This window comes from Cricetulus griseus, chromosome 2 (genome assembly GCF_003668045.3).
Source record: "Cricetulus griseus strain 17A/GY chromosome 2, alternate assembly CriGri-PICRH-1.0, whole genome shotgun sequence".
Classification (NCBI taxonomy): Eukaryota; Metazoa; Chordata; class Mammalia; order Rodentia; family Cricetidae; genus Cricetulus; species Cricetulus griseus.
The window spans coordinates 403,097,480-403,125,475 of record NC_048595.1 but is presented as its reverse complement, the minus strand read 5'-3'; the positions used below and the strand labels follow the sequence as shown (position 1 = coordinate 403,125,475).

Below are 27,996 nucleotides of genomic sequence, written 5' to 3'. Positions count from 1 at the left end.
CTCCCAAAAATTGGGTATTTAGCCATTCCACTCCAACTGGATATTTTTACTCTTCCCTTGGTATTTTATTGAAGGGTTCCTTCCACAAGTAATATTAACAGAACAAAGAACAATGCTCACTATAAGAATATCATATACCAACTTAGTTGTTACATGAACATAATTAATTTACTGAAATTAACATTATGAACACATAATGAGAAGATGTTCCTCAAAAGAGGAAGATGAACGTTAACCAACAAGACAAAACTATCTTTGAAAGATAGCGATAACAGGAAGGGGTTCAGTTCGGCTTAAGGGCGAGTTGCAGTCAGAGTCCTATGTTTGTGTCTTCAAAGGCCCGAGGTTTTGGGTGAGGCAGCTCAGAAAGGTGTCCAGCCGATTCCTGGACCTATACGCAATCAGTCCTCCCTTGTTGGCCCAGAGATCCACCCCGGAAGCACCTTTGTTCTCCATGTGATACAGCAGCTGTGGCAAGTCCAGCCCTGATTCGGGACTTCTTGCCAAGCATTCTTTCATGTCTACAATGCCCCCGCCCATGGCCCTTAGAATGGCATGAGCAGCACAGGAGTCCCACTTGTATGTGGTGTCCTCTGAGAAGATGTAAATGTCAACCAGGCCTTGCACTACACAGAGGCTCTTGTAGCCAGCCCCAGCCGCAGAGAAGACACCACCTTCACATATTCGTGACATCGCGGCTTTGATGGTCTCTTTTTCACTTGTACTGATGACTGCAGAAAAAGGGCGGGAGAACTCCAGGTCCGAGTTTTCAGTGTGGGTTTCACTGTTGTTCCCTTTAGGGATGGAGAACTGCAGGGAATGGATGTTGGTCCCCATGTAAGAAAGGCCCCAGTAGTACTGTCCCTTCCACCTGCAGGAAACAGTTCAGTTGGTGATTATCACCTTTGTTTTATTTGTGCTGATTTCAAGTATAAGGATATGAAAAATGTACAATGCCTCAGATCAAAATGAGTTTTAATGTTCCTGAGCCTATAAATGAACAAACAACAAGCTACTAATTAATTCTCAGTGGCTGCAAGCATGCAGCTGCCTGTTATTGTGATGGAAGCACTGATAGTTTACTTCACTATCATACCTAACTGAGATAACACTAAAGCACTGATGGTATTTCTGACCTCTAAAAACAATGCCAAAGCTCAATCCTGCTTTTGTCATCCAAAGTCTCAAAGGGACCTGCAAAACCCCCACAGGCCTCCTGTCACTGACTTACTCCTTTGTATTTTGAGTCACTAGCTCCACTTTGGCTTCTAACACCAAGTAAGATGGACTTGTGTTATTTTTGGCAACAACAGTAATAACAACTTTGTTGATCCACTCATCCTCCTGTCAGGTACTCTATTTACAGATGAGAGGTGAGTCGTAGAGAAAGCAAGTAACTTGCTAAGGCTGCCTGGATCTTTAAGTGGTGGAACCTGCTTCAAATGCAGAAGTTCACCTCTGATCTATGACCTCCCCCTCCCCCAAGCTGGCCTTGGCATCCTCTTGTGTCTCTGGAGTGCTGGGCTTACATGTTTTAATGACCTTTTACAACATTACCAAAACATATTTGGTTTGAAGGAAACTGAAGTAGAGGAAAATTCCAGAGGCTTAAACATTTAACTCAAGGAGCATATCTGAAGTACCGAATACAGGCAGTTCTATGCAATGGAAGCTGCAAGTTACTTCAATGAAAAGGAAAAGGGGCTGACTCTGCTCAAACCCCTCAGGCCTGGGTGTCAGCCTCCCAGCACAGAGCTCCCTGGCCACTCTCCAGGCTGTGATCATGGGTCAGCAGAAAGGAGTGGGAACAGCAGGAAGGCACCGATACTGGCAGCATTTGGCAGGAGTTAAGAGTCAACCCTGACCACATCTGTCAATCATTCCACTGAGTAGTTTGCACATTGGTTCTGTATTTCTTCTAACGTAATACAGATAGTCATCTGGCAATATAGTGGTGGCATCCACCCTGTTTCAGTGAATCAGAAGACAGTGTTGAGCACTGATCTGTATGTGTGGTTTTGAGTGGATTTTAGAAACAGGTATAGGATTGATATATATCTCAAATGCAAAGCCATGAATTCTCCAAGTCAGTATTCATTTCTTTGAAAGTATCAATGTGCACTTAAACCCAAAGAAAACTGTGTCAAATCCATTAGTGAAGAGAGAATGCATTTCAATGCAGCCCTGTGGACCAACAACGGGAATTCCCCACAGAATCCAGTCACAGGAACACCATGTGGAGTGACAATCCTAACAAGCAAGGCTGAGGCTGGATGATCAAGACTGAAAATGTCCATCTTTTACCTTAGAGTAGTTAGGTTTTGAGACACAAAAGGCTGGTTGATGACTCCCATCAGGGGCATGCCTGTCTGTATGTCATAGACGCCAATTAAAATGGTCACACACTGAAGCCCATTGGGGAAAACTCCTTGGTTGGACTTCACGTTGGCAGAACCTTTAATATACTGATAGGTTGAATCTGAAAAATGAAACATATGTACAGGGACATATTGGTTAGAAGGTAGCAGTGAATGTATCTAGGATCTTTGTCCTGTGTAAGTTCCCCTTCTAATTTAGTCACCAATCAGATTTCACCTTTGGGTGAAATCAGTTGAACTCTCATGTATCATGCTTATATTTCATTCAGTGAATGAGAACTTTTTAAAAAAAATTGTTGTCTTGAGACAGGGTTTCTGTTAGCACAGGCGGGTCTCTAACTGGAGATCTCCCTGCCTCTGCCTTGTAAACATGAGAACTCTTGAAGGCATGGACTTGGTCACAGTCCTATGGAATCTAGCACAGCACCCTGCATACATAATAAAGCTTCAAAGGCAGTCAGGGCTGGGGAGGTGATGCACTGGCTAAATTACTCGCCTCAAAGGCATGAGGACTTGAGTTTGGATTCACAGCACCCTTGGAAGATGTCAGGCAAAGTGGATCACATTTAAATACCCCAGTGTCAGGGAGGCAGAGACAAGAGGATCACTGGGGGTTGCTGCACAACCAGTCTAACAGAATTGGTGAATTTCAGGTTAGGTGGAAAAGGAATGAGAAAGGCACATGATAACTCTGGCCCTAGTGTGCATGTGAGCAAGAGCACATACACACACCCTTAAAATACACATGGCACACTAGGGCCAGAGTTGTCTGGCTCAGAATAATGTCTGCTACCAGTTATGTTCAACAGAATTTACCAGGCACATGGTAGAGACTTTAGTCTTAGGACTTTTTATTGACAGTGCTGTTGAGGAAAGGGCTACATTTTAAAGCATGCACTGCAATTAAAATTCTACCACAAAAAAGGACAAAAACTTGGTAAGCTCTATGTCAGCTTGCAAGTTGCCCAAGATATTCAGTTGCTTTGCTTGACCATGGTTGACTCTTGACTAAATAAATGAGTAGCCAATGATTTAAAGTTAGCAACTGTCCCTTAAAAACAGGTCTTGGTTTGGTGTTTTAAAATCTGAAGATCTAGTCTGTACTCACAGATGGCAAGAGTCTGTTAGAGCTGAGCTCTCTATGTGGTGTGCATCGCTGTCATTTCAAGACCAATTAGTTCTAAAGGGACCAGCTCCCCATTTCGGCAGCCATAACAGTCTAACACGTGCTTCCCTGACCTTGCCTTGGTCACTAGGAGGTCAGATGCCTGCCTCGTGGCAAGGAACCAATCAGAAGTTAGCTGGTGGTGCTACGCTTTACAGCTCTGGGTGTGCTTTACAGACAAGTGCACAGCAATGGCATGCAGAGCATAGCAACCACCCTGGGAAGTCCTATAGGCCATAACAACCAATTGACCAATCAACACAGGGCAAGTCCTCCAAGCCTGGAGGCACACTAATCCTGAGACTGTGCGTACCCCTAGACACTCCCCTTATTCTGTCCTATAAGATCTTTGTCCCAAGGTTTCTTGGGGTCTCTTTCCCCAGCCATCCGCCATGGTGGGTGGATGAAAGGCCAGACATGGGGTTAGTTCGTTAAACAACTACAATAAAGCCTCGTGCTGTTTGCATCAAGTTTTCACCTCTGCCTGGTGATTGGGGTCGCTGTGGTCCTGGGCAGAGATCCTGGGGGTCTGAGCCACCAGGGTCTTTCAGTTCGTGTGTGTGTGTGTGTGTGTGTGTGTGTGTGTGTGTGTGTGTGTGTGTGAGAGAGAGAGAGAGAGAGAGAGAGAGAGAGAGAGAGGGGGGGGATCATCTGTAACTCCAGTTCCAGAGTGTATCTGATGACCTCTCTGGCCTCCAAAGGCTCTGCACACACATAGTATATGGGGGTATGTGCATCCATATACATAAAATAAAGACAAATAATAAAAAATAACTTCTTTGGACACGACATGACTATTGTACTCAAACTCCCAGTAGCAGTGGTTCCTCTATAAGACCTTCATGAAATCAAGGTAGCCAGACTTCCAGCACACATTGGGGATGGCTTCTGAGGAGTGACTGGGGGAGGGATACAACTCTTTGTGTATGGGTGTAGGCTCCCATGTTCCAGTCCATGCTCCAGCACCTGACTGGGCAACACTAATTGGACTTAATGAGTTTTAAAAAAAAAGAAGACATGAAATTAGGAGAGGAGCACATTTGGGAGCTCTGGGAGGAGTTGGGGGGTATGATCATATTCCATTGTACACATATATGGAATTCTCTAATAATAATAATAATAATAATAATAATAATAATAATAATAATAAACATTCCAGGAGATCTAGACTACTGTTCTAATCATTTCTATTTCTTGCCCTGACCCTTCAAAAACACTGAGTAAGAACAAAGGAGGATGTACACCCAGAGCAGTCCCACACTCACCGATGGGATCCACCCAAATTCCCAGAATGTCCTGCGGGATGCTGATCTCCAGGGCCTCCAGAGAGGGGTCAGTTAGGTCCACATCCTGGTGCACCACCTTAGCCAATGCTTCGGATGCCAGCATGTTGCCATTAAGGACTCTGCTGAGCAGTTCTGCTGTTTCCTCCTCCGTGGACTGCAGTTCTACAGTGATCTTTTCTCCTAGAAAGAGAAATTGGAGCCCCTGATTCTTGAAAGTTCAGGGGAGAACTGACAGTAGGGGGTAGAGGAGCAGGGAGGGGGCATGGGCAGCTGAGCCGAGCTTTTAGGTTAGGTGGATGTCCACAGTAGTGGTTCCAAAACCCTGCTGACTGCCAGGTCACCTGCAGCACTTTACAAAGAGTGGGTGCAGTGGCTCCGTGCCTTCCTCCACTCAGTGGAGAGCTTAGGTTCCAGAAAAATGTCTACAAGGGCAAAGTTTTGCATTCAAGAAGCTCCATATATATTGAAATCCTTCAGCCTTCAATAAATATTCTGTTACTTAATTTTGCCTTTTGACTTTTCATGTGCATAGGGTTGCTCTGTCCATGTCTGAACATTACTGAAAAAGACATAGGTTTTACCCACATGGAGAAATGCTTCTACTTCCTTCTGTAATACTGCTTTTACTAAAAAATATTGTTTATGCTCAACAGTATCAGATGAAACATAGTAATCTTTGAATGCAATATAACTTAGTAGCTCAAAATGACAGACAAAAACTTTCCTCTGTGATAGCCAGTGGGAGCCGGATGTGAGCAACCCACCTCTGCAGTAGAAGCAGAGTGAAGAAGACAGCTGCATTCCCATCTCAGGCCCCTGGGTGGGCAGCCAGCATCCAAAGAAGAGAAAGAAGGGGCTGGGAAGGAGGCAGAGTCAGCCAGGGGCACATACCACTTGGGAGATGGATGCCAGAAAATTAGGACTTTAAGTCCAGCCTGGGCTTACATATCAAGTGGCAGGCCAGGGTGGGCCACATGAACCTGTCTCCACAGTAGCAAAGGCACCACAGACGAACAGTAAAGAGTGACAGTTAAGGTGAGTGTGAGATACCTTATAATCCCAACACTCAGGAGGAAGCTTGAGTTCAAGGCCAGCCTGAGCTATTTATTGAGATCTTTTTAAAGAAAAAATTAGGTATACAGATCCATGTTTCTACCCACTTGAGCAGTTCCAACCAGTAGAAGCTGGGAGCTTGTTGGAAACACTTCAAGCACCACCTGGATATAACTGAATTTTCAGAAAAGCCTCAGGTCATGCATGATAGGATGAGCACAGCTCAAGGCCCAGTGGGAATCTATCATAGCAAGAACTCTGACTTTTTGCTTGTGTTTTGGTGCTGGGGATTCAGCCCCGGGTCTCCGGGAATGCCGAGCAGGTATTCCATGGTAGAGCTGCATCTGCAGCCCACAGCAGTGATTCTGAGCCACCAAGTCACAGTCACTGAAATATGCATGCTACTTCCAGCTTACTAAAAACCAAGAACCATTCAAATGAGTAAGTCACGTGACCCCTGTGTGTAAGCTAGCCCAATAGTCTACATCACACTTAGAGGGAGGTCCAAATTCCTGCTGTGACCCTGCCCCAGTGGAGTCCCAATTGGTACTGCAGCCTCACTCCTGTCCTCCTGTTTCTCTGTCCTTTTGTAGACAGGAAAATAAATGTGGGACACTTTTTACCTCTTTAATTCTAGACAAATGAAGCTTTAAATTAACTGTTTATGAAATAGTCAAATGTAGGATTGTAAATTAAGAGTGTATCGTGGTGAGTTAATCATAATAGTTATTTTAACTTTCAGTAGTTTAAATAAGATTTCTGTCTTCTCTCTGGGAGTCATAGAAATTTATAAAAACTTTTATATACATAGAAATGTATATTTAAAAAAGCTAGGGGAATGGTTTATGCCTGTAGTCTCAGCTATTCTGGGAGTTGAGGTGAGAAGAAGGCTTGTGTCAAGAGTTTGAGACCAGCCTATACAACACAGCAAGGTCCCACCTCAAACAGAACAACAAAATAAAATTAAAAACTTGGTACAACATGGAAACTGCTAGTTAATCCAACTGCCTTTACAGAGGTTCTGAGATGAAATGCAGAGGGGACTGGAGTAACATCATGCTTTCTTTCAGAACTGAGGTGATGGGGAATGTACTGTGTATGTTTATCTTATTGATTGTTAAATAAAATACTGTTTGGCCAATGAGACAGCAAGTTAGACGGGACTAGGAGACAAAGAGGATTCTGGGAAATGTAGTAGAGAAGTGGTGATCCAGGCAGGAAGTGACATAGCAAAGAGACTCATATTTAAGCAAAGGAGAAACAGGAAGCATCCCTTTTTTCCCCTCTGCTCCTGCTCCAGTGGCACAATGTGATCCACCAGATGAGAATCCTAGTCATTGGCCAAGCAGATTTAAACCTAATACATGTTTCTGTGTATTCATTTGGGCTTAACTCAGGCAGGTGGCTGGCGTAAAGCTCACAAATGGCAGTGGGGCTCAAGTGGCTTTTGACGGAAAGATTTATCGTAACACTGAGGTATCTGATATACTCTTAGCCAAGAGCTCTAGAGTTCAGCATGTCCGCAGATGGGCTTAAATCCCTGCCCAGACATGGTCTGCTTAGCTATGTAGATGAACATCTTTCTGGGGCAGGACCACATTAGATTGTCGAAAGGCTGTAGAAATTTCCCAAAGGCTAGGCCACAATCATTAAAATCCTAAAGATTTCAATTTAGAATGATGCATGGACTGCTTAAATATTCCAAGAAACCACCTCACCTCTCTAACTTAAATGTCATCATATTCTGAGGTAGAGAGCCTAAAGCAAGCATCACAATTAAGTGTGTTCTTCTGTTTATACTAACAGCTTCCTAGGATTCATTTATGTTCTGAGTTAGGAATTAGAATATTATGATAAGTTACAAAACACATTAAGATTCTTATACTTACCCAAATCATTTGTAAACTCATTGGATTCTTCTCCCAAAATTTTTTTCCCCAAGCCTGGAAACTGAATGAGTCACAGTTTGAAAAACAAACAAACAAACAAACAAACAAACAAACAAACCCCACCCCGCAATCAGTTCTGAAGAGAGTTCCATGAGTATAAGTTAGATTCAAAACTCAAAAAACGTTCATAGTAGGAGTCAGCTTGAGCATAGAAAATGAAGTCAGCTTGCTTCTGTTCTTAGCTTTCTAATATTTTCCTTTTCCTTTGCCAGTCTAGAAAGCCTAATTCCATGGCTAATATCATGGAATCTTTCATGTCAGCTTTCTGCAGGAGAGCCACAGGATGGGAAAGCCACAGGATGGGAGAGCTACAAGACTGGCAACATATATTTGCTCCTACACAGCAGCCTGTGAAAGTTCACTGGTGTTATTAGCTATGTTCCAAAAATAATTTCATTTTTTAAAACTTTTATTTATAATATATATAAATAATATATAATATATATATATATATATATATATATATATATATATATATATATTTACTTTGTCTGGTCTACACACCAGGAGAGGGCATCAGATACTATGGTAAACAGTTGTGAGCAGCCAGCTCAGGTCCTCTGAAGAACAACAGCCAGTGCTCTTAACCACTGAGCCATCTCTCCAGTCCCTAGGTGGAAAAAGAGACTAGAAGGAAATCTTAGATTTTTATTTCCATTTTCAGGTACATCTCTGTACCTGTGAGGTGTGTCATTAGCTTTCAGACTAGAAGGTGACAGAGAGAGAGAGAGAGAGAGAGAGAGAGAGAGAGAGAGAGAGAGAAATACTATAGTGACCTATGATTTGTCAACACAGAGACTACTGTAATGACATGTGACATAATCAACACAGAGAATCCTGCAGTGACTTGTGATGTAAGCATCAACAAATAATCCTGTAGTGACCTATGACTATGACGTAAGCATCAACACAGAGAATCCTGCAGTGACCTGTGATGTAAGCATCAACACAGAGAATCCTGCAGTGACCTGTGACATAAGCATCAACACAGAGAATCCCGCAGTGACCTGTGACATAAGCATCAACACAGAGACCACTACAGTAACCTATGAGTGACATAAGCATCAACACAGAGTGAGCAGGTCGTAAGTGGGACTTTTCTTACATCTCCATTATCGGTGTTCAGATAAATACATTTCACTCCTGACCCTCAAAAGACAGTTTTTCTCAAAATATGTGCTGACTCCAATACTCCTGTTGTTTCAGGAAAGGAACTGCTTCACATACTTGAACTTGTGCAGCCCCAGATGCTCAAACCCTCCTAATGGCCATGCCACCTGCTATTCTTCTTTCTCTTTTGCAAAACAGAAGGGGACCTACAGGGGCTGGCAATCTGCCTGGTCACCAGTCACCACACCTGTTTACAGAGCTGTTTAAAGGAATGCAGACAGAGGGGACCTGGAATAAAACCTAAAGCAGCTCAAATGGAAAGTATTTGTTTCATAAATTCTGGCATTACTTCATGAACAATTGCCTGGGCTTGTTCTAATGCTGGGGGGGAGGGGCACATATTAACCCATAAAAGTGATAGAAACATATCCAATCCATTTGCTTAGTTGGCCCTTGCATCCAACTGTCTCCATCAGCAACAACAGAAAACAAGCTTCCTTCATTTAGCTTGCCAAAGCCAGGTAGTAAAGGTCATGAAAAAAAATATATAGTCTGTAGAGATTTTATGTAATTTATTTATTCTCTTCTCATGCCTGTGGTCAAGATTTTACTTGACTCTAAAGCGGTCCTCAAATCTAAACATTCATTAAAAATATTAAAGTGGTTTTTCTTCTGTCATAAAGTTCCATCCTTCCAAATTAAAAAAAGGGGGAAGAGGAGGAATCATATAAAAGGCAACAGAACCCCCAATGTCACAAACTTGAGAACCATTTCCCATGTTCAAGAACTCGAGCTGTCATGCTGTGCTGCGTAATTTTGGGCATATTCAAGCTCTCTGACACCCAATTCACACTGGAATAGCAGCTTTTATGTACAAAATTGTTACAGGGTTCACAAGTTAGAATTCATAAAGCCGGGTACACAGTAAGCACTTGTATGTTTCTGCTGGTATTACTGTTACCAGTTCAGAATATTGGCTTTTACTAGTCATTTCCACACAGAGAATCACTGTCACTGTCTATCATGACCATATATTTCTAGTACAATAAAGGGAGACTTTACCCACTTCCAAACCCATAACCAAGGCAAGCATTAGACAAATGGTTAAGTTGATAAGCTGGGACTAACAAGCTAAAGCCAGTGAGACAGGTGGTGAACAAAGAGACTTCAGAAATCCTCGGCAGCATGTAGATTCTGTCTAACAGTGGGCTTGGGAGAGACCTTGATTGTTGTGCTCTGTCACAGAGAACATTACTTATTAACAAGAAACTCATCAATAAATAAGAGTCAATACTATGTACTCATGTTAGAATTCTGAGTGTCCTCATTTTGTTTGTTTTTCTATACCTCATTTGGTTTACTGCAAAGACCATTTTCTTAATACTGTAATAAAAATAAGGGCCAAAAGATGTTTGTTTGAGTCCAAGATATTCTGAGGCTCAGTAATAAGGCCTGCTGTTTATTGCGAAGGGAACAGAGCCTCGGAGGCAAGAGTCTCACAGCCACTTTGGCCCTGACCTCTTACCTTATTCTCCATGTTCTGTTTTATAACTTCCTGCACCAGCACATCCGCCAGGGTCTTGAAATCTGTTGCAAACTTCTTGTTTTTCTCCTCATCTTTCTTCTCCTGGATGAGCAGCTGGAATAGGGTTTCCTGCTGCCGGCATGCCCGGGCGATGTTAGCAGCCTTCTCGGAGACACGGAGCAGTTCCTTGAGGATGTCTGACATTTCTGAAGCCTCACCCACCCTCTGGCTCTCGGCTGGAAATGCATAAGAATGTGAAAGAGAAAGCAGTTCAGAGTGGAGTCGGGGTGCCTCTCCCACTAACACCAGGCTGGCAGCAACCTGTCAGCATGGCTGACCCGCTAGTGAATACCACATTTTCAGCTTAAAAGACAGGAGTTACAATCTAAATACCAAAACTTATTTCTCAAATCTTGCAAAATAATTACACTCTCAAGAAGAGCCCATTATCCAAAGAACTGAATTTTCAGTGAAAGGAAAAGAATCTTTGAATAAGAATCTATATTCCAGAGCCCTAGGGAGACAAAGTGTCACATCATTGTAAAAGGAAAGTCAGATTCTTGTTTCGCATAATTGTGTGACTGGAACAGCACCGTCTCTGTGGGAAGGGTGAGGGGTGACATTCACACTGCTACCTCCATGTGGTCAGTGGCAGAGCAGCAAGCACTATGTCCTGCAGGACTCTGCAGCCACTCTTTGGCTACAGCATGAAGCACATCACAGCCAACTCCACTAAAAACATTCCAGTGACGCGTGCCAGCCTCCACCAAGTAGCAGCCTGCACAACAACATGAGGGGAAACTTTCAACTTGCCAGGACTCAAGAAGTTCTGGGTTCTAAGAGCCATGTACTATGCATATCTCTCTCTCTCTCCTCCCTCTCTCTCTCCCTCTCCCTCCCTCCCTCTCTCTCTCTTTCTCTCTCTCTCACACACACACATCTCTATCTATCTATCTATCTATCTATCTATCTATCTATCTATCTATCTATCTATCTATCTATCTGTAGCCCTGGCTGCCCTGTAGACCAGGCTAGCCTTAAATTTAGAGATTCTTCTGCCTCCCACCTGCCTCCTACGTGCTAGGATTAAAGCTGCCACACCCAGCTGCCAATGTCTTTCTACTGGACCTGCCTTGAAATGCTTTCACTTAGCAACAGTGTCTTATTCAAGTGTGAGTCGCCCGCTTCCATTGAGAGAGAACTGCTGTGATGATCATCTGCCCTGTGTTACAGTTCCGGAATGAAGCTTAGTGGGTTGAGTAACTTCTACAGGGTTACACAAGGCTGAAAGGTGGGGCTCGGAATTGCTCATACACAACACTAGGGTTCTTTATTGTCACAACAGTTTCCTCTATTAAAAGAAGCTTGCAGCTGAGAACTCACTCAGCCATGAAGATGCTGATGCAGGGGTGTGGCAAACTGTTACAGCCAGTGTGTCTTAAATTTGCTCACATTTTTTTTTCCTTATGGTTCACCTCTTGAGGAAATACCTCCTCAACAGAAATGAAGGAAAGGTGAATAAAACAATGAGACATCCCTTCTCAATTTTCTATTTCTTTTACCTTTGGTGGTCATCTCTGGAGGTCAGCAGGATGACACTGGTCCTGGAAATACAGCTCCCAAGGAGCTGCTGACATAGCTGCAGCAAATCCCCACCCATGACCCCCTCTCACCAGTTAGCAAATCTCTTTCTTAGCTTAATCTATGGTAAGAAAATGAGAATTAAAACAGTTTTATGCAAGGTGGACTAAAGTTATAAAACGTAAGACAGACTTTAACTTTTCTTTTGAGGCAGGTTTGTAGGCTGAGTTTCCTTGTCCCATAGCCACTCTCAAATAATCACTCAGAGGCGTAAGTAATATTAATTAAAAATGCTCAGCCAATAGCTCAGGCTTGTTACTAGCTAGCTCTTACACTTAAATGAGCCCACATTTCATTCTATGCTTTGACATGTGGCTTTTTTCAGTAGGTGTGCCCATGTTGTGGCACACTCTGTGCCTACCGGCGACTCCTCTAACTCTACCCTTCCTCATCCAATCATTCTCAGTTTGGCTTTCCTGCCTAACTTTATCCTGTTCAGCTATTGGCCAGTCACCTTTTTTTATTAAACCAATCATAGCAACACATAGTCCCACAGTGTACAGAGGGTTATTCTACAGCACGCTTCTCACATTGTCCAGGCTGCCTCACACTTGCTATGCATCTGAGGATGACCCTGAGTGCTGACCTATGAGGGCTGGGGAGCAAATGCAAGTCCACAGGCTTGTGAACACTTTACTGAACATCTTATCATTCCTAACCCCCAAAACCTTAAATATTGGTAAAATGTAAGAACACTGTGTGGCCTGTAAATAATGCTTTTGGGGGATGATTAATAAGGAAAAAAATGAATGCTATAATATTAAGTACAAAATGACCTATGACTATATCTATATCTATCTACACACATATATCATTATGTTATTAATTTGGGGGGACTAATAGGTCATGCTTTTAAGGTAGTCAATTTATAGAGTAATTGTGGATGACTTAGTTTGATTTTTCCATAATCAAATATTCTACAGTAAATATGTAGCACATACAATTTATGTTATACATTATAATTCTATAAGAAATGATATTATTTAGTGTTTTGAGTGTTGGAAATATGTGACTGGTGACTGAACCTTGAGGTCTTGCACTTGCTAGCCAAATGTTTTATATTGAGCTTTCTCCCTAGCCCTAACTTTTTGATATGTGATGCAGGTCATGCTAACTTGCCCATGCTAGTCTTCAACTGGATATATAGTCCAGGCTGACCTTGTACTTCTGATCTTCTCACCTCAGACTCCCAAGTAGCTGGGATTGCAGACCTGTACCACGAAGTCCACCTAATAAATGACATTTAAAGAAACTAAAAATGAATCTATAAGAATTCCTAGGCTCCTTGATGGAATGGTCCAAGCAAAATGTACCTACAATAATAACAAAACTTCATGGATCTATATGCTAATACAAACAGAAACTCAAGCAACCACAGTATCTTACAAGGCTTTATTCCCATACTCAATCCTGTTAGCAGATTCACTTTACTTTGATGTGGACCTATACATCAATAAAAGCAGCATTCGTATAGCAAACCCACTTAAACTCAGAAATCATGTCACAAATAGTAAATAATAAAACACATACAGAATATTTCACTATAACTCAAGAGCCACAAGAATATAAATTCAGTGACCACAACTTTTATTAGCAAACGTTCTGCATTATTGTAAGAGGAAAGAGTCAATGAACCAACAGTACCTACGGTCCTTCTTATTTAGAAGCAGCACGGGGACATAAAGTTCACTTTGAACTTGAGCAGATACACATCAATTGTTTATCACATTCAATGACTTTAAAACCAATGCCCTCCCCTCCTTTTAATCCTAAAAGAAAACCCTATACCAGTTACACTGCTGGGTAAGCTTGGCACCCTTGCCTCTAAAAACCCAGAGGTCTAGTCCTGGCTTACTGTAGCTAGTGGTCATTTTCCCTACCTGAGCAGGTGTTACTTAGTAAGTACAGGAGCTGGCCAAGAAGAAAGAACTTTCAGCTGTGAACTGTGATACACAGCAGGGTGGGCTCTAGAAATTCACAGTACCGCACCTGGGTTTTCAGGGCCTCAGTCACCCTTCATCAACCTTAGCCTCTTTTTCTTCTGGCCCAAGAAACCACTCGTCACATTTTGCCAGGCTCCAGGTGGTTCTGGGTTCCTTGCCCAGTTCCAGTTGAGATTTTTCTCCAGCCAGCCTAACCAACATAGCACTTCTCCGGCTCATTCCCTTTCTCTGGGTCCCAGGGTCCCTAGAAAACCACCTCCCAAAGCATACATACAAAGACTTTCTAAATCTCTGGCAGTGTTGCAAGTTTGTAGTCCTTGCTTTTTGGGACATGGAGGCAGTAAGCCTAGGGGTTTGAGGCCATCTGGGACAATATAGAAAGCCCCTTGTCTCAATGAACAAGTTTATAATTAGCTAGCTGACCTACTACTTTCTGGTGGGAAATCTCATCTCTTCCCCCAAAGTCACCCTTGTTGGCCTCTGTGAGCTCCTTCCTTATCTCTGTCCATTTATCTTGAGCTCATTCATGCAGGTAAGAGAATTGCCTCAGGCACTTTATCCTTACCTGAACACTTGAGGCAAGTTGTTATGAAAAGAACCAGGGGCAACACCAGCACACAATTTCTTCAGTTTTCTATGGAAATTATCTTTCAATCACTTTAAAAAGCTAATTGAGTTTATACAACCATTATTTACCTTACACTTTATTTGGTCCCGCTTTTGGCACATGGTGTAGGAATCTTAGTGGAACCTTATAGGGAAGATGACTCATGTGCAGGGTTAGGCAAAGTTTGTTGTAGGTAGTGGTGTTTTTATTTTTAGGTGTGTGTGTGTGTGTGTGTGTACGTGAGCGTACACACTCAAATACACATTAGAAAGTAAAGCCCTGAGCAAGCCAGGTAAGTATTCTACGCTAAGCCATATTCCTGGTCCTTGGATTTTGAGTCAGGCTAGCCTTGAACTCAATTTGAGCCATGTCACTATTTAATTGACAGTCGGTTTCCCTTTACTCTCAGAAATGTCTTTTCTCATGAACTAGTGAAAAAAAGCTGGTGTTCATACTCACTGTGAAGTGCTCACTAGTAAGATACATGTTCACAATCCAGTGATGTCTCTCTTACCCAGCTGCATGACACCGGTGATGGGGCCAGATCAGCTTGGATCATAACAGATACCTAATTCTTTTTTTTAAGATTTATTTATTTATTATGTATACAGTGTTCTGCCTGCATGTGTGCTTGATAGCCAGAAGAGGGTACCATATCTCATTACAAATGGTTGTGAGCCACCAGATGGTTGCTGGGGATTGAACTCAGGACCTCTGGAAGAACAGCCAGTACGCTGAACCTCTGAGCCATCTCTCCAGCCCCAGATACCTAATTCTTCTTGTATTCATTTCCTGTTTAAGACTGGGTGGCCTCCAGGTCAGAAACTTATTTTCTCACCAACCAGAGGTTGGCAGATGGCCTGTCTGGGTCCTCACCTGGCCTCTCCTTGGTGGGCATGTAACTCTGGCATAGCTCCCTCTTCTTATAAGCACTCAGTCAGGCTGGATTAGGACCCACCCATGTTGTTGAGGTTTTATTCTGGCTCTTTTGGGAGCTCGCCACCCAGCTCCCAAATAAATCACATGGAGGTTTATTCTTACTTATGAATGCCCCGCCTGAATTTGGTTTGTTTATAGCCAGCATTTCCTAACTTACCTCATCGATCTTTTGCCTCTGGGCTTTTAACTTTCTTGTATTTCTGTATTTTTTTTTCTTTACTTCCTACTGTGTGGCTTGCTGGGTGGCTGGCCCATTGAGTCCTCTTCCTTCTCTCGCTCCTAGATCTTCTCTTGCTTCCCCTTCCTCTCAGAGTTCTCCTCCTATTTATTCTCTCTGCCTGCCAGTCCTGCCTATCCTTTCCTGCCTTGCTATTGGCTGTTGAGTTCTTTATTAGACCAATCAGGTGTTTCAGAAAGGCAAAGTAACACAGCTTCACAGAGTTAAACAAATGCAATATAGAATAATGCAACATATCTTTGCATCATTAAGCAAATATTCCACAGCATAAATGTAACACATCTTAAAATAATATTCCACAACACACCATGTGACCTCAATGGAGGTCCTTCCTCCAGTCATTTCTCAGAGTTCTTAGGGACTTGGCTCTAGGCTCTCCACAGACACCAAAATACATGTATCCTCAATTTTTCATGTAAAATGGCTCAGTATCTGCAGAGAACCCACACACATCCCCGAGCTTTAAATCAGCTCTGGGTTACTCATGGTATGTAGCTTGTAGGGAGACACCGTAACCATGCCCCCTAAGGGCTGGCTACAGGTGTGCCTGACCATGCCTTGCAGTAGCTCACTATAAATGCCTTATAAATAGGTGTTCTGCATTAGGACATGATAGGGAAATGGTGGTGTGTGTTCAACCCATGAACACATTTTGTCAACTATTTCCCACTCATGTTTGATTGAACCCAGGCATGAGGGTGGGTAGAGGTGTTAGACCACACACAGTCACAGTCCGGAGGTACTGGAGTCGCAGCCTCAGTACTGCCATGCTGGAGGAATGCAGCCCAGCCTTCAACACCTCTCCTGAGAGTGGCCAGCACAACCCATCCCTTTGTCCTCTGTCTTCTGGCTGAATAGTAAAAATGGGATAGATTGTCTTCTTTGTTTATGTGGTCAAGAAGTTTACTTCTGTGAGACAAATTTCCCACTAGCTGTTACTCTAGCAGCCAGCCCACTATCAGCACAGTGAGTGCTGCTGCAGCAGCTTCTTCATAGCCTTGGTTTGTCATGACCCACTGGGCCACTTCTCAGCAAGACAGCCTTCAATCTTCATCACCTCAGACTAAACCACACTCGTGTAATACATATATATCGACACATATATGTGTGTAAATAGATACAGCCATAAAATTGTGTCACAATGTCACATAGAATTAGAGACTCTGGCTTTGGGGACATTTTCAAGTCTAATTAAAAAAAAATTGGAAAAAAATAAAGTAGGACAGTCAAAAAAATAATAATAACCTAACGAACACTCAGAAGGTAGGAGTAGAAAAACTGGGGAAAGGGGCATTGTTCAAGGTGAGTTCAAGGCCAACCTGGGCTACATGAAACCCTGTCTCAAAAGAAAACCAAAGCAGCAGTTTAAAAATCAGACTTGGGGCTAGGGATGTAGCTCAGCCGTTGAACATGTGCCTAGCATGTGTGATCTCTTGACTTTGATCCCCCGTATGAAAAGAAAAATAATATAAGCAGGATAGTTTATAGGTATTTAAGAGGCAATGAGCAATATAATATGAAAGGCACAGGCTTTGCAATCAATCTGACCTGGGTTGCTAAACCTAGTTCAGCTGTGTGGCATCAGGAAATTTACTCAGCCTCTCTGAGGCTCTCATCTGCAACTGGAGGACAAAACTTACCTGGCAGTGCTGTCTGAAGAGCATATGAGGTTATCTGGAAAGGCAGTAGCACAGAGCCTGCACACAGTAGAAAATAAATGGCAGCTCTCACTATCAAATCCGATTGCACAGACACCACACTCATATGTCCTTCCTTGAGAAAGTATGAGGCTGGCCAGCTATGTGGGTCACTGAAACCTTCATTTAAAATGTACTAGTTCATTAAATCCCAAAGCCTGGGAACTCTTTGTAAGGCTGTGAACAACCCAGAATAAAGTCCCTTTATGTAGGCCAGAGCTGATGGTTTCAGTTTCTGGGCGTATGGGTGGAACTCTGGCTCCTGGAGGCTGTGTGGCAACTTTGGCCTCATGTCAGACCATCTGAGGTTGGCCTGGGAGAGACACTTTTCTATGAAGGGGACATTTTGTCAGGGGACTCGGATTCTAGGGTCCAGGTCTGCTCTTTCCAGAAGACCCAGCCTGCCCTTCTGTTGTCCACAGTGATAGAAGCACAAGACAGCTGGGGGCCCTCAATAAAACAGTAGGCTCTTGATACTAGATTATTCGTAGCCTATAAGGTTAAGATATCTTTTATTGGGTAAACACCAGCCAAACGCAAGCCAGAACATGCCAGGGGCAGCAAGGCAGGGAGGCCAGAGAGAAGGGGCTCCCATGTGCCTTGCAGCCCCTTAAAACCCTATCATGAGTCATCCTGACCTCACCTTGACAAAGCCCTGACAGGCAAGGTAAGGCACACCTGTAGCCAGCTCTAGCAGGCATGGCTTACACTGTCCCCTACAGGCTTTCTCACAAATAGCTGAGTAGCTCAGCATTTCTGTTGCCACCCCCCTCCTTCTGGCAGATAATCTGAGTCTTCAGAGGCCATGTCTGTGCCCTTACACACCGTCTGCCTCCCCGACCCCCACCACTTACACCCTAGTCGGTCATTTAACCACCTCCTGAGCAGTGTCGGTTTGACCCCACTGTATGGCAGCCCTGCTTCACAGACAGCTATGGCTGGAGGAGGAAAGGCTTGGCACCCATGCAGTATGTGGGTGTTTTTACAAAGTGTTTGCTGTGATCTCTCTCAAGCCATGCGGTATCCAGGAGTCCCCCTAAGGTGATGAGTACCAAGATGTGGCCTTGCCTCTTCTTAGCTCACACTGCTATTGTGTTAAGTGGCCTCTGTTGTGCCTCTCCTTTAGCTGTCTTTGAGACTTAATGATTGGAGGCTGTTCTGGCAAAGGAGGAAGGAAAGGGCCAGAGAAATGGCTCAATGGTTCTCAGCACCCACAGTGGTGGCTTACAACCAAACATCCATAATTCTGAGGAATCTGATGCCCTCTCTGACCTTCACAGGCACCAGGCATGCACGTGGTGCCCATCCATATACATGTGGGCCAAACGTGGATACATACAAAATAAATACTTAAAAACTAAAAACGGGACAGGAGAACAGAATCCAGTCCCCCAGAATTTGGGACAGGGCTTAGTCTTGTGTACAACTTGCTAACATTCACTGTACTGATGCCCCTGGAGATGCTAGAGTGCCCTCCTGATCACCTGGCCCAGAGGAAACTGAACAAACAGCTTTACCAGAAACCGAGACTTGTAATCCTGCCTTTAAGTTTACTGGAAACTAAAATGTCTTCCTGCTTGAATGTTCTGACATTTAGCCATCCAAGACTTCTTGGGAGCAAACATTACAGAATGGGACTGTCTGTGCTGTGACCTGGATAATATCACTGTCTCTATGTCACAGGCTCTGAATAAGTTGACCTTTCAGCCATAGATTTCTGACTTCTTGTCCACTGCCTCTGTGCTCTGGGAACATCATAGATTTTCATATGCTGTCTGCCCTGGTTCACACGCTTCCCTCTCTTTCTCTGACCCCTTTAATTTGTACCACTCTTAGAATTTTTTTTTTCAGTAAGATTGGATAAGCATCTCATAAAAGAGATCCAAAATCCCCCACAAATGGTTAATAAACAGGTGAGAAAGTCTACCCTGAAGGTAGTTAGGACAGATAAAACTTAAAATCTCAACAGGGTACCACTACATGTCCAGTGGGACTGCTTACATTAAAAAGACGGAGAATGCCTGCACCTGGGTGAAGACATGGAGTAATGATGTCTGACACAGTGGTGTCATGAATGAAGCTGGTGCAACTGCCTGGAAAGCCACTGTGGTTTGCAGAATGTTAACATTCTTCAGTGTAATTGTTAATCCGTGATCCAGCAATCACCCTTGTTCACATATACCAAACAATGTATGCACATATGCATTAAAATATATCTTCAAGAGTATTCACCAACACTGGCAATAACTCAAGTAACCACTAGTAATAAAATGAAGCCAACTATAGCCCATTCACACAACAGTGGGGATGAATGACTGCAACCTCCCCAGTGCTGGAATTACAGGCATGAGCCACTGGCTTAACTTCTAGTTTGGACTGTTGTTAATCAAATCTAGATTCTCGCTCTAGTTTGCTTCTCTTTTACTGTGATGAAATGTTGATCAAAAGCAACTTGAGAAGGGAGGGTTTATTTCAGATATGAATCAATCATCAGGGGAAACAGGGCAAGAGCTCAGGGCAGGAACTAAAGCAGAGACCATGGAGAAACACTGTTGAGCTTGCTGTTTCTGGCCTGTTTGGCCATCTTCCTTTTGGGGCCCAGACCCACCTGTCCAAGGATGGTACTGCCCACTGTGGCTGGGCTCTCCTACATCAATTAGCAATAAAATGTCCCACAAAAATGCCTACAAGACAATCTGATAATGGCACTCCCTCAACTGTGGTTCCCTCTTCCCAGGAGTGTCAAAGTGACAATGAAACCATGACACCCACTGGTCTTCAAGTCTACTTTGAATAGTTCTTTCTGGATGTGGCTGTGGCATTCTTGGTCACCAAAGAAGGTTCTCAAGTCAACTTATCTTTCCTTCTGAACTCTTCCAATACTATTTGGAAGTACCAACTCATTCAGCACTTGTTCTTACTGTCAATATAGACCACTCAAATGTGTAGTAGAAAAAGCCCCAGTTTAGGCCACAGCAAAGGTTAGTCAATGCCTACAAATCCTAGCATGTATCTTGAAGATATAGAATGTGCATTCCATTAAGAAGGCGTTTACAGCTCTGGAGTGAGGACCATGGTTCCCCAGGGAGGGCCCTGCTTCTACAAAAAGGGGGATGGTGGTATGGAGAGGATGCTAGGGGATACCCTGCTATATTAACCCAATTTGCCTTGCCCTTTACCTATTGACTACATGCCCATGACCATATGGTTTAGGTTGGAGAGAACTTGTTGGCTTTATTTTTGTGAACATAAAAAAGGAAAATATCAGAAAAGCTGGTTGGAAGGGATGGTGTCTATAGTCTGTTCCAATTCAAAACTCCCTTGATCATTATAGCTACTTTCTGTATAAAAGAAGTAGGAGAATATCATTCAGCCTTACATAGGAATGAAATCCAAATACATGCTGCCATGTGGACAAACCTTGGAGATACTATGCTAAGTTAGATAATTCCGCTTACATGAGGTACCTATAATAGTGATGCTCATAGCAGCAAAGAAAATGATGGTTACCATGCTGGAAGAAGAGGATAACAGAGGACTGTTATTTAATAGGTTTTATTTAATGGGCAGTGCTGATGATTACATGATGTTGTGAATGTACTTGATGCCGAAATTCATATAAGAAAATGGCTGAAATGATATAGTTTACAAAACAAAATCACATGTCCACAGGTATGCCTATCTCAAATGTGTTTGACGTTCATCATCTACCTAAAAAACATAATAAATATTTGTCGACTGAGTTTTGTTTTTTTAAAAAAAAAAAAGGTTGGGATAAGGGCTTAAAAATTATTTGGGAGCTGGAAATGGTGATGCACACATTTAATCCCAGCACTCAGGAGACAGAGGTAGGCAGATTTCTGTGAGTTGGAGGCAAGCCTGGTTGACCCAATAAGACTGTGCGCTCGCGCGCGCGCGCGCGCGCGCGCGTGCGTGCGTGTGTGTGTGTGTGTGTGTGTGTGTGTGTGTGTGTGTGATTGTTACATGTCTTGATGTTTATTTTGCAATTACGTTGATTTTTAATAGATTGCATGTTATATTCCCTGGTTTGGGTGGACAATAAGAGACAGGGAGCTCCTTACCATCGCACTTCCTGGAGCACCATGGTCCTCTCTCCAAGGCTGTTAATGCCTTCCAAGCAGGATAACACCCCCAGACCCACAATGGGAGTTGTCAGCATTGACTAACATTCATTCCATTAGAGATAAACGTGGTTGAGGGATTTTTCTAGAACTGAATCTGGAAAGGATTATTCATTATATTATTCAAACCTTAGAACTATGAGACAGTAAGTTGAAAGAATGCTTCAAAGAGTTCCCTAGATGATGAAGATGACTTCTTCCCTTAGAAATAAGTAAGACCTCAAGCAACCCTCCCCAGAGCTACAGGTCCTTATAGATCAAGAATTGTGTTAGGCACCAAGGTGCCATTGCTAGGCTTCACCTGGCAGCTCCTGCCATGCTATTTGCTCTCTCACTTCCCAGAAGTGGGTGCTTGTTTTTAACAGATGTTTCAGGATATGGAAGAGAGCAATACAGAATTCCAGATGTAACATTTGCCCTTAAACGAAAAGGAACTGATAAAAGGGTATTTATAATATGATTGATCTAAAAAGCTCAAAGCTGCTCCGACTCATCACAGACCAGACCAGAGTCCTCATCCAGTGGCTGATGGAAGCAGAGACAGACATCCACAAAAATACACTGAGCTGAAATCTGGAACCTAGTTGAAGAGAGGGAGGAATGAAGAATGAAGGGGTCTGTCCCAGGTTGGAGAAACCCACAGAAACAGTTGGCCTGAAAAAGGGAAACCATATCGACCCCAGACGCTCTTTGGGAGGCCAGTACGGGACTAATCCAGCCCCCTGATCATGGATGCCAATGGGGAGGCCCCTGCACTCCTGGGAGCCTCCGGAGGTGGACTGGCATTTTGCCCTGGTATGTGTGGGGAACTTCGAGAGCCCATCCCACTTGAAGGGATGCACTCTGTCTCTGAACACATGGGGAGGGACCTAGGCCCATCACAGGAAGATTTGGTGGACTTGGTGGAGCCCCGGTTGGGGGCCCTACCCTGCCTGGAGAGTGGTGGGTGGATGGGGTGGGGGGTAGGTTGGAGGTGGGGGAGAAGGAATGGGGGTGAGGGGAGGGAGAGGGAGAGGGGAATTACATGTGAAACAAGCCTGTTCCCTAACTTGAATTAATAATAATAATAATAATAATAATAATAATAATAATAATAAAAAGAAAAAAAAAGCTCAAAGCTGTAAACAATATGCACGGCTCATTAAAGTCACAGAAATAGCTAAACAAACTGAGTTAGCACTCTGGCATTTCTGTCGATCTTTAACCATAAGCTGGTCAATATTTACCTTCCGGATCCCATTCTTATTTTTATTTCACCACTTTTCTATTAATGAGGCTTACAATCACTCATATTTTTAAAACAGGCTTTTAACCATTCCCAGAACAAATTGGGGTTGTGCACAGTCCTGTACATTCTGAGGAATTGAGACGGGGTGAGTTCAAATCCTCACTGGAAAGGCTGCTAACCGGGCTGGGGAGATGGTCTGCAGAGATGTCTCCATGGTTGGGAGAGCTGGCTGTGCTTCTAGAGGAGAGGGTTTGATTCACAGCCTCCACATGGCTCACAACTGTCTGTAGCTCCAGTTCCAGGGGCTCTGACATCCTCCTGTGGCCTCCCTGGGTGCCAGACAAGCACTGGTACACATATACACACGGAGGCAAATGTTCATACACATACAAAATTTTAAAAACATGTAAGCTGCTAATAACGAAAACTAAACTTAGGTCACTTTTTACCAAGTTATGTTTTCCTTAAGCAAAATTAAAATCTGATCATTTAAATTTCCTTCTTTGATGTTAATGTAATTCTCATTTACACTAATGGGAAGCCTACCATTGTTACATTTTAAAAGTATACATTTAGGGCTGGGGAGATGGCTCAGAGGGTAAGAGCACTGACTGTTCTTCCAGAGGTCCTGAGTTCAACTCCCAGCACCCACATGGTGGCTCACAAGCATCTGTAATGAGATCTGGTGCCCTCTTCTGGCCTGGAAGCATACATGCAGACTGAATACTATATTCATAATAAATAAATCTTTTTTTAAAAAGCATATATTTAAATATCAACTGGTAAAGTTACCTAAATTAATTTAAACCTAGATAATTAATTTAGGAGATTTAAAATATTTATTTTTTAAGGTTAAAACCAGTGTGCAATTAATTTCTTTGAAAGAACAGAGAAAGGAAAGAGAAGGAATAGAAAGGAAAATAGTCCTGCTACATTCCCCATTGTGGTAATTAACCTCAATAATTAGATATTAATATTCTATGTTGTTAGGTTTTATATTTAAATAGCCATATTTATGGTAAGTAAAGGTTTTTTTCTTTCCTGTTTTAGACAGGTTGGTAAGTCATTTCAATAAAAGATACAAATAAATTATTCAAAGCTGCATGCCGATTTCCTTGTCTAATCAGGAAGAAGTAACAAATCTGCTATGTGATCACCAAAGAAATTATGGGCACAGTATTTTCCTATGGATTACTAATTAAATTAAAGATTCAGTCCTTATTAAAGATGCTTTAACAAGGAGGTCAGGGAGGTGGCTGGTTCAGTACCATGCTTGTTGTGCAAGCATGAGAAACTGAATTCCAATCCTCGATACCCCTTAAGAAGCCCACCTTGCCTGTAGTTCCCGACACTGAGAGTCAAGGACCCCAATATTTGCTAGGGTCATTGAATTTGTGAGTTCCAGGTCCAGTGAAACCCTGTCTCAAAAATTAAGGTGAAGAGAAATTGAAGATGACAGCCAAAGTCAACTTTTAGTTTTCATGAATGAGCACACATAAACAATTTACACACAGATATAACCACACACACAAATAACAACAATAGATTTGGTCCCCAGATAGGCATAGTGGCACATACTTTTGACTTAGGACTCAGGAGGTGAGAGGAACAGAATCAGGTCATGGCCAGACTCAGCTACATATGTGAGACTAGCATGGACTATAAGAGACTGTCTTTTATTCCTTTTAAAGATTTATTTATCATATATACAGTGTTCTGTCTAGATATATGCCTGCAGGCCAGAAGAGGGCACCAGATCTCATTACAAATGGTTGTGAGCCACCATGTGGTTGCTGGGCATTGAACTCAGGACCTCAGTGCTCTCCAGCACATGAGATTATCTTTTTTTTTTTTAAAAAAAAAAAATCCATTAATGGAAAAACTTTTTAATATCAAAAGACTTGATTACCATTACATACATCACGATGGAAATCAAATTGCAAAACATATGTTTATGAACATACACTTGTAGCAAAAGGTATTCAATCACCACAAGAAAGAGATGTGCTGATTTCTTAAATGAGTATCATCATCACACAAATAAAACCACAGCTTTTATTAAAGAACATTTTACATAGAAGATTGCTAAAAGATCACACAACTATCCACCTTAGCCACAGTTGAGTTCTTACCTGTGGATTCCAAGACTGCCTATTATCCTTTTAAAAAATCTATAATTGTTTTCTACTTTAAGTTTATTTTTGAAATTATGTCTTAGAAAGTACTATGCTGTAGGCTGAGGATGCAGCTCAGATGGTATAATACTTGCCAAACATGCCTGGGGCCCTGGGATCCATCCCCAGCACTGCATAATAACCTGGTATGGTGGCACATGCCTGTAATACTAGCACTATGGAGATGGAAACAGGAAGATCAAAGGTCATCCTCTGCCTCACAGGGTTTGAGGCCAGCCTGGGATACATAAGACCCTGTCTAACTTACTAACTAAATAATAGAATGATATTACCAAGTTGCAGCCAAGTATCCTTTTGTGCATGTGTGTGTAAGCATGGCCCAGTGTTTGTAGATGCAGGCGTGTGTGCCTGCAGAAGCCCAGAGCTGAAGTTTATTGTAGCTTCACTCTCACGGAACCTGAAACTGGCTCTAGCTACCTAGCTAGCCAGTCTGTCCTGATGATCCACCTCTGCCCTGATTGCTGGGAGTACTGGAGGACAGCTATGCCTGTCCATCTTTTGTATGGGTTTGGGGGATGTGAAGTACTTTATGCAGTGAGCTATGCCCCCCCCAAGCCTTTTACTATCTTCATTCCCTTACCTGTCCCTTATCTCAGGTCATGTTAATAAACAGACACCGTAGGAAACATGATTTCACACTAATTGTGAGAAACAGGAAACAAAACTTTTATTTCCAAACTTCCCCAGGCAAAAGCATGAGTGCTGAGTCCTACTGACCTCATTAGGGCAGAGAAAGTATTTTAACAAGGACATTTACAAAGACTCCCACCTAGAAATTCTCATATATGCCATTCTTGCCTTTAAAACTGAAGGTGTTTGTTTTTAATTGATTACATGTTTAACCTTGAAGCAGTTTTAGTACAACATAAAATAGAATACAGCATGTTTTTCTAATATTATTCAAGGTTGAAATAAAGGCAATACCTATATAATGATTTACCTTTATTGCCTGTGTTTTATTGGTCTTCTGTGTCTAAAAAGAAATTAGCATTTTCTCTCCAAGCACAGTTTTACTGCAAGAATAGTAATTTAAATCAACAATAACAAATGTCACACTACAGAGCATGACTCTAGGGTGCAGTTAGCAAACAAGCAGTGGCTTAGTTCAAACACTTGCTAAGAGGGGGTATTTGTTCTGTTCAAAACATGTAGCTTTACATGTCTTTTTTTTTTTTTTTTTTGCTTTTGCTTTACGTGTCTTACATAATGACTTACATCATGACTGAGAACTAACTTCAAAAGTAGCATTAAAGTCCTTAAAAATACAGTGACTTACATCATGACTAAGAACTAACTTCAAAAGTAGCATTAAAGTTCTTAAAAATAAAGTAAGTTAATACAACAGCAAACAGGTGTGTGCAGGAGTTAAAATGTTGCTTGCATTTTCCCTTCTAGTCTACTTTCAGAGGCCTGGCTAACTAAGGTCATTCAGCTAGTTCAGCCAGCCATAGTTTAGGGGACTGTTTTCTGCCTTAGACTGGAGTGGACCTAAGTCTTACCAACTTATCGAACCTGGGAATTAAGGGTAAAGATCCAAAAAAAAAAAAAAAAAAAAAAAAAAAAAAAAGGTTCTGTTCCGCATATGGGGTGCATGCACCTAAGTGGCGTGGCCTGCACCCACGGCCTCACGCCACTGTCCTTTGGAAGTGAACACCCTCACACAGTGGGCAGACTTCCACGTATCCAGTCCTGGTTTTAAAGATGGAAATCTCCAAAGTATACACTGTGCTTGCTTACGTGTTTTCCCTGGATTTTCTTTCACACCTCTCGTCTGACAGTCTATGGGATTTCAGCCAAAGTCAGGTTACATGTTTAGGCGACACCCACTCATGCTGTCCACACCCGCTGCCTAGACACGTCTCACACAGCCATACTTTAAAATATAGCAAAGGGGTGAAGATTTATCTAAATATAGTCCCGGTCTGTTTACACTCATCCAACGGGTCTCTAGAGGCAGTCAATGTAAACCCATGATGAAGTAGCATCTCTTAAACTGCTCCCTGACTTCTTGACAGCTATGTCATCTACACGTGGAATCTGGGCCTCTGCTTTTGACCATTCTCAGATCAGCTCATTCAACCTAGAAGCTAGTGGGAGGACTGAAAAGAATCAAGCGGGGGAAGAAAGTTGCTTGCTACTCTGTCTTCCCGCGCGGATCTCTTGCGGCGGCTCCCGCAGAGCTAAAGGGGCCAAGGGAGCCTCCCGGCTGGCCACTCAGGCTCTGTCGCTGAGGCCACGGCCAGGCCGGGGCAGCCTCGCTGCAGTGGCCGAGGACCTCGCAGGCCCAGCCGCGGAGGCCAGCAGCCTTCACCCGGAGACCGACTCACCTGCCCTCCCCGGAGGCGATGGAGCGCGCGCCGCTCGCCGGGACCCAGATGCGCAGAGGAGGAGACGCTGGCGCGGGGACACGGGGGAGGGGTGGCGTAAGCAGGAAAGAGGATTACCTAAGCGGGGATGTGGAGCCCAGAAGGAGGCTACAGCTTTTCCCTGAGAAACGGAAGAGGCGGAGGAGGGGCAAGCGAGGAGGAAGGGAGTGCCAACTCTAGGAGGTGGTCGCGCGGGACTCGGCGCCGGAGTCCTGGGGCGGACGCAGCCGGAGGGCGAGCGCTTGGGAGGATCTCGGAGGTCACCGCAGCGAAGGCGGGGAGGCGCCCTGCTCTCCTGGCTCCCAGTCTTGCAGCCTAGCTGCTGCCAGGTCCCCGCCCTCTCTCTTCCTCGGCTGGTGGTGTGGAAAGGCGCAGTGACGCCTCTGGCTTCTGGGGCGGGCGAGGGCATCCCACGCCTGCCAGAGTTTGGCGTTCGTGACGTCACAAGTGAAGCACGGTGAATTGCACGGGAGGGCCAGGAAGCTGGGGGTCGCCTCATCCACAGTTCATGGTGTGCGTGGTTTCTTCCGACCC

General features: G+C 43.3%; 1 protein-coding gene across 3 annotated transcripts; it reads right to left on the bottom strand.

The window, feature by feature from the left end:
• Positions 1 to 41: 41 nt before the first annotated feature.
• On the bottom strand, positions 42 to 27,839 carry LOC100755639 (inositol polyphosphate 1-phosphatase). 3 transcript variants are annotated; one of them, XM_027396844.2, is made up of 6 exons: positions 27,424 to 27,839; positions 10,467 to 10,702; positions 7,772 to 7,832; positions 4,809 to 5,009; positions 2,305 to 2,479; positions 42 to 871 (listed from the first exon to the last, which is right to left on the bottom strand). In XM_027396844.2, the coding sequence occupies exons 2-6, from the start codon at positions 10,668 to 10,670 to the stop codon at positions 319 to 321; spliced, it is 1,194 nt and encodes a 397-aa protein (XP_027252645.1). In that variant the 5' UTR covers positions 10,671 to 10,702; positions 27,424 to 27,839; the 3' UTR covers positions 42 to 318. The 3 variants fall into 3 exon arrangements, with proteins under 3 accessions (XP_027252645.1, XP_027252646.1, XP_027252647.1); XM_027396845.2 differs by having other exon boundaries at positions 27,541 to 27,839; XM_027396846.2 differs by lacking the exon at positions 27,424 to 27,839 and adding an exon at positions 11,599 to 11,712.
• Between the last annotated feature and the right edge of the window lie 157 nt (positions 27,840 to 27,996).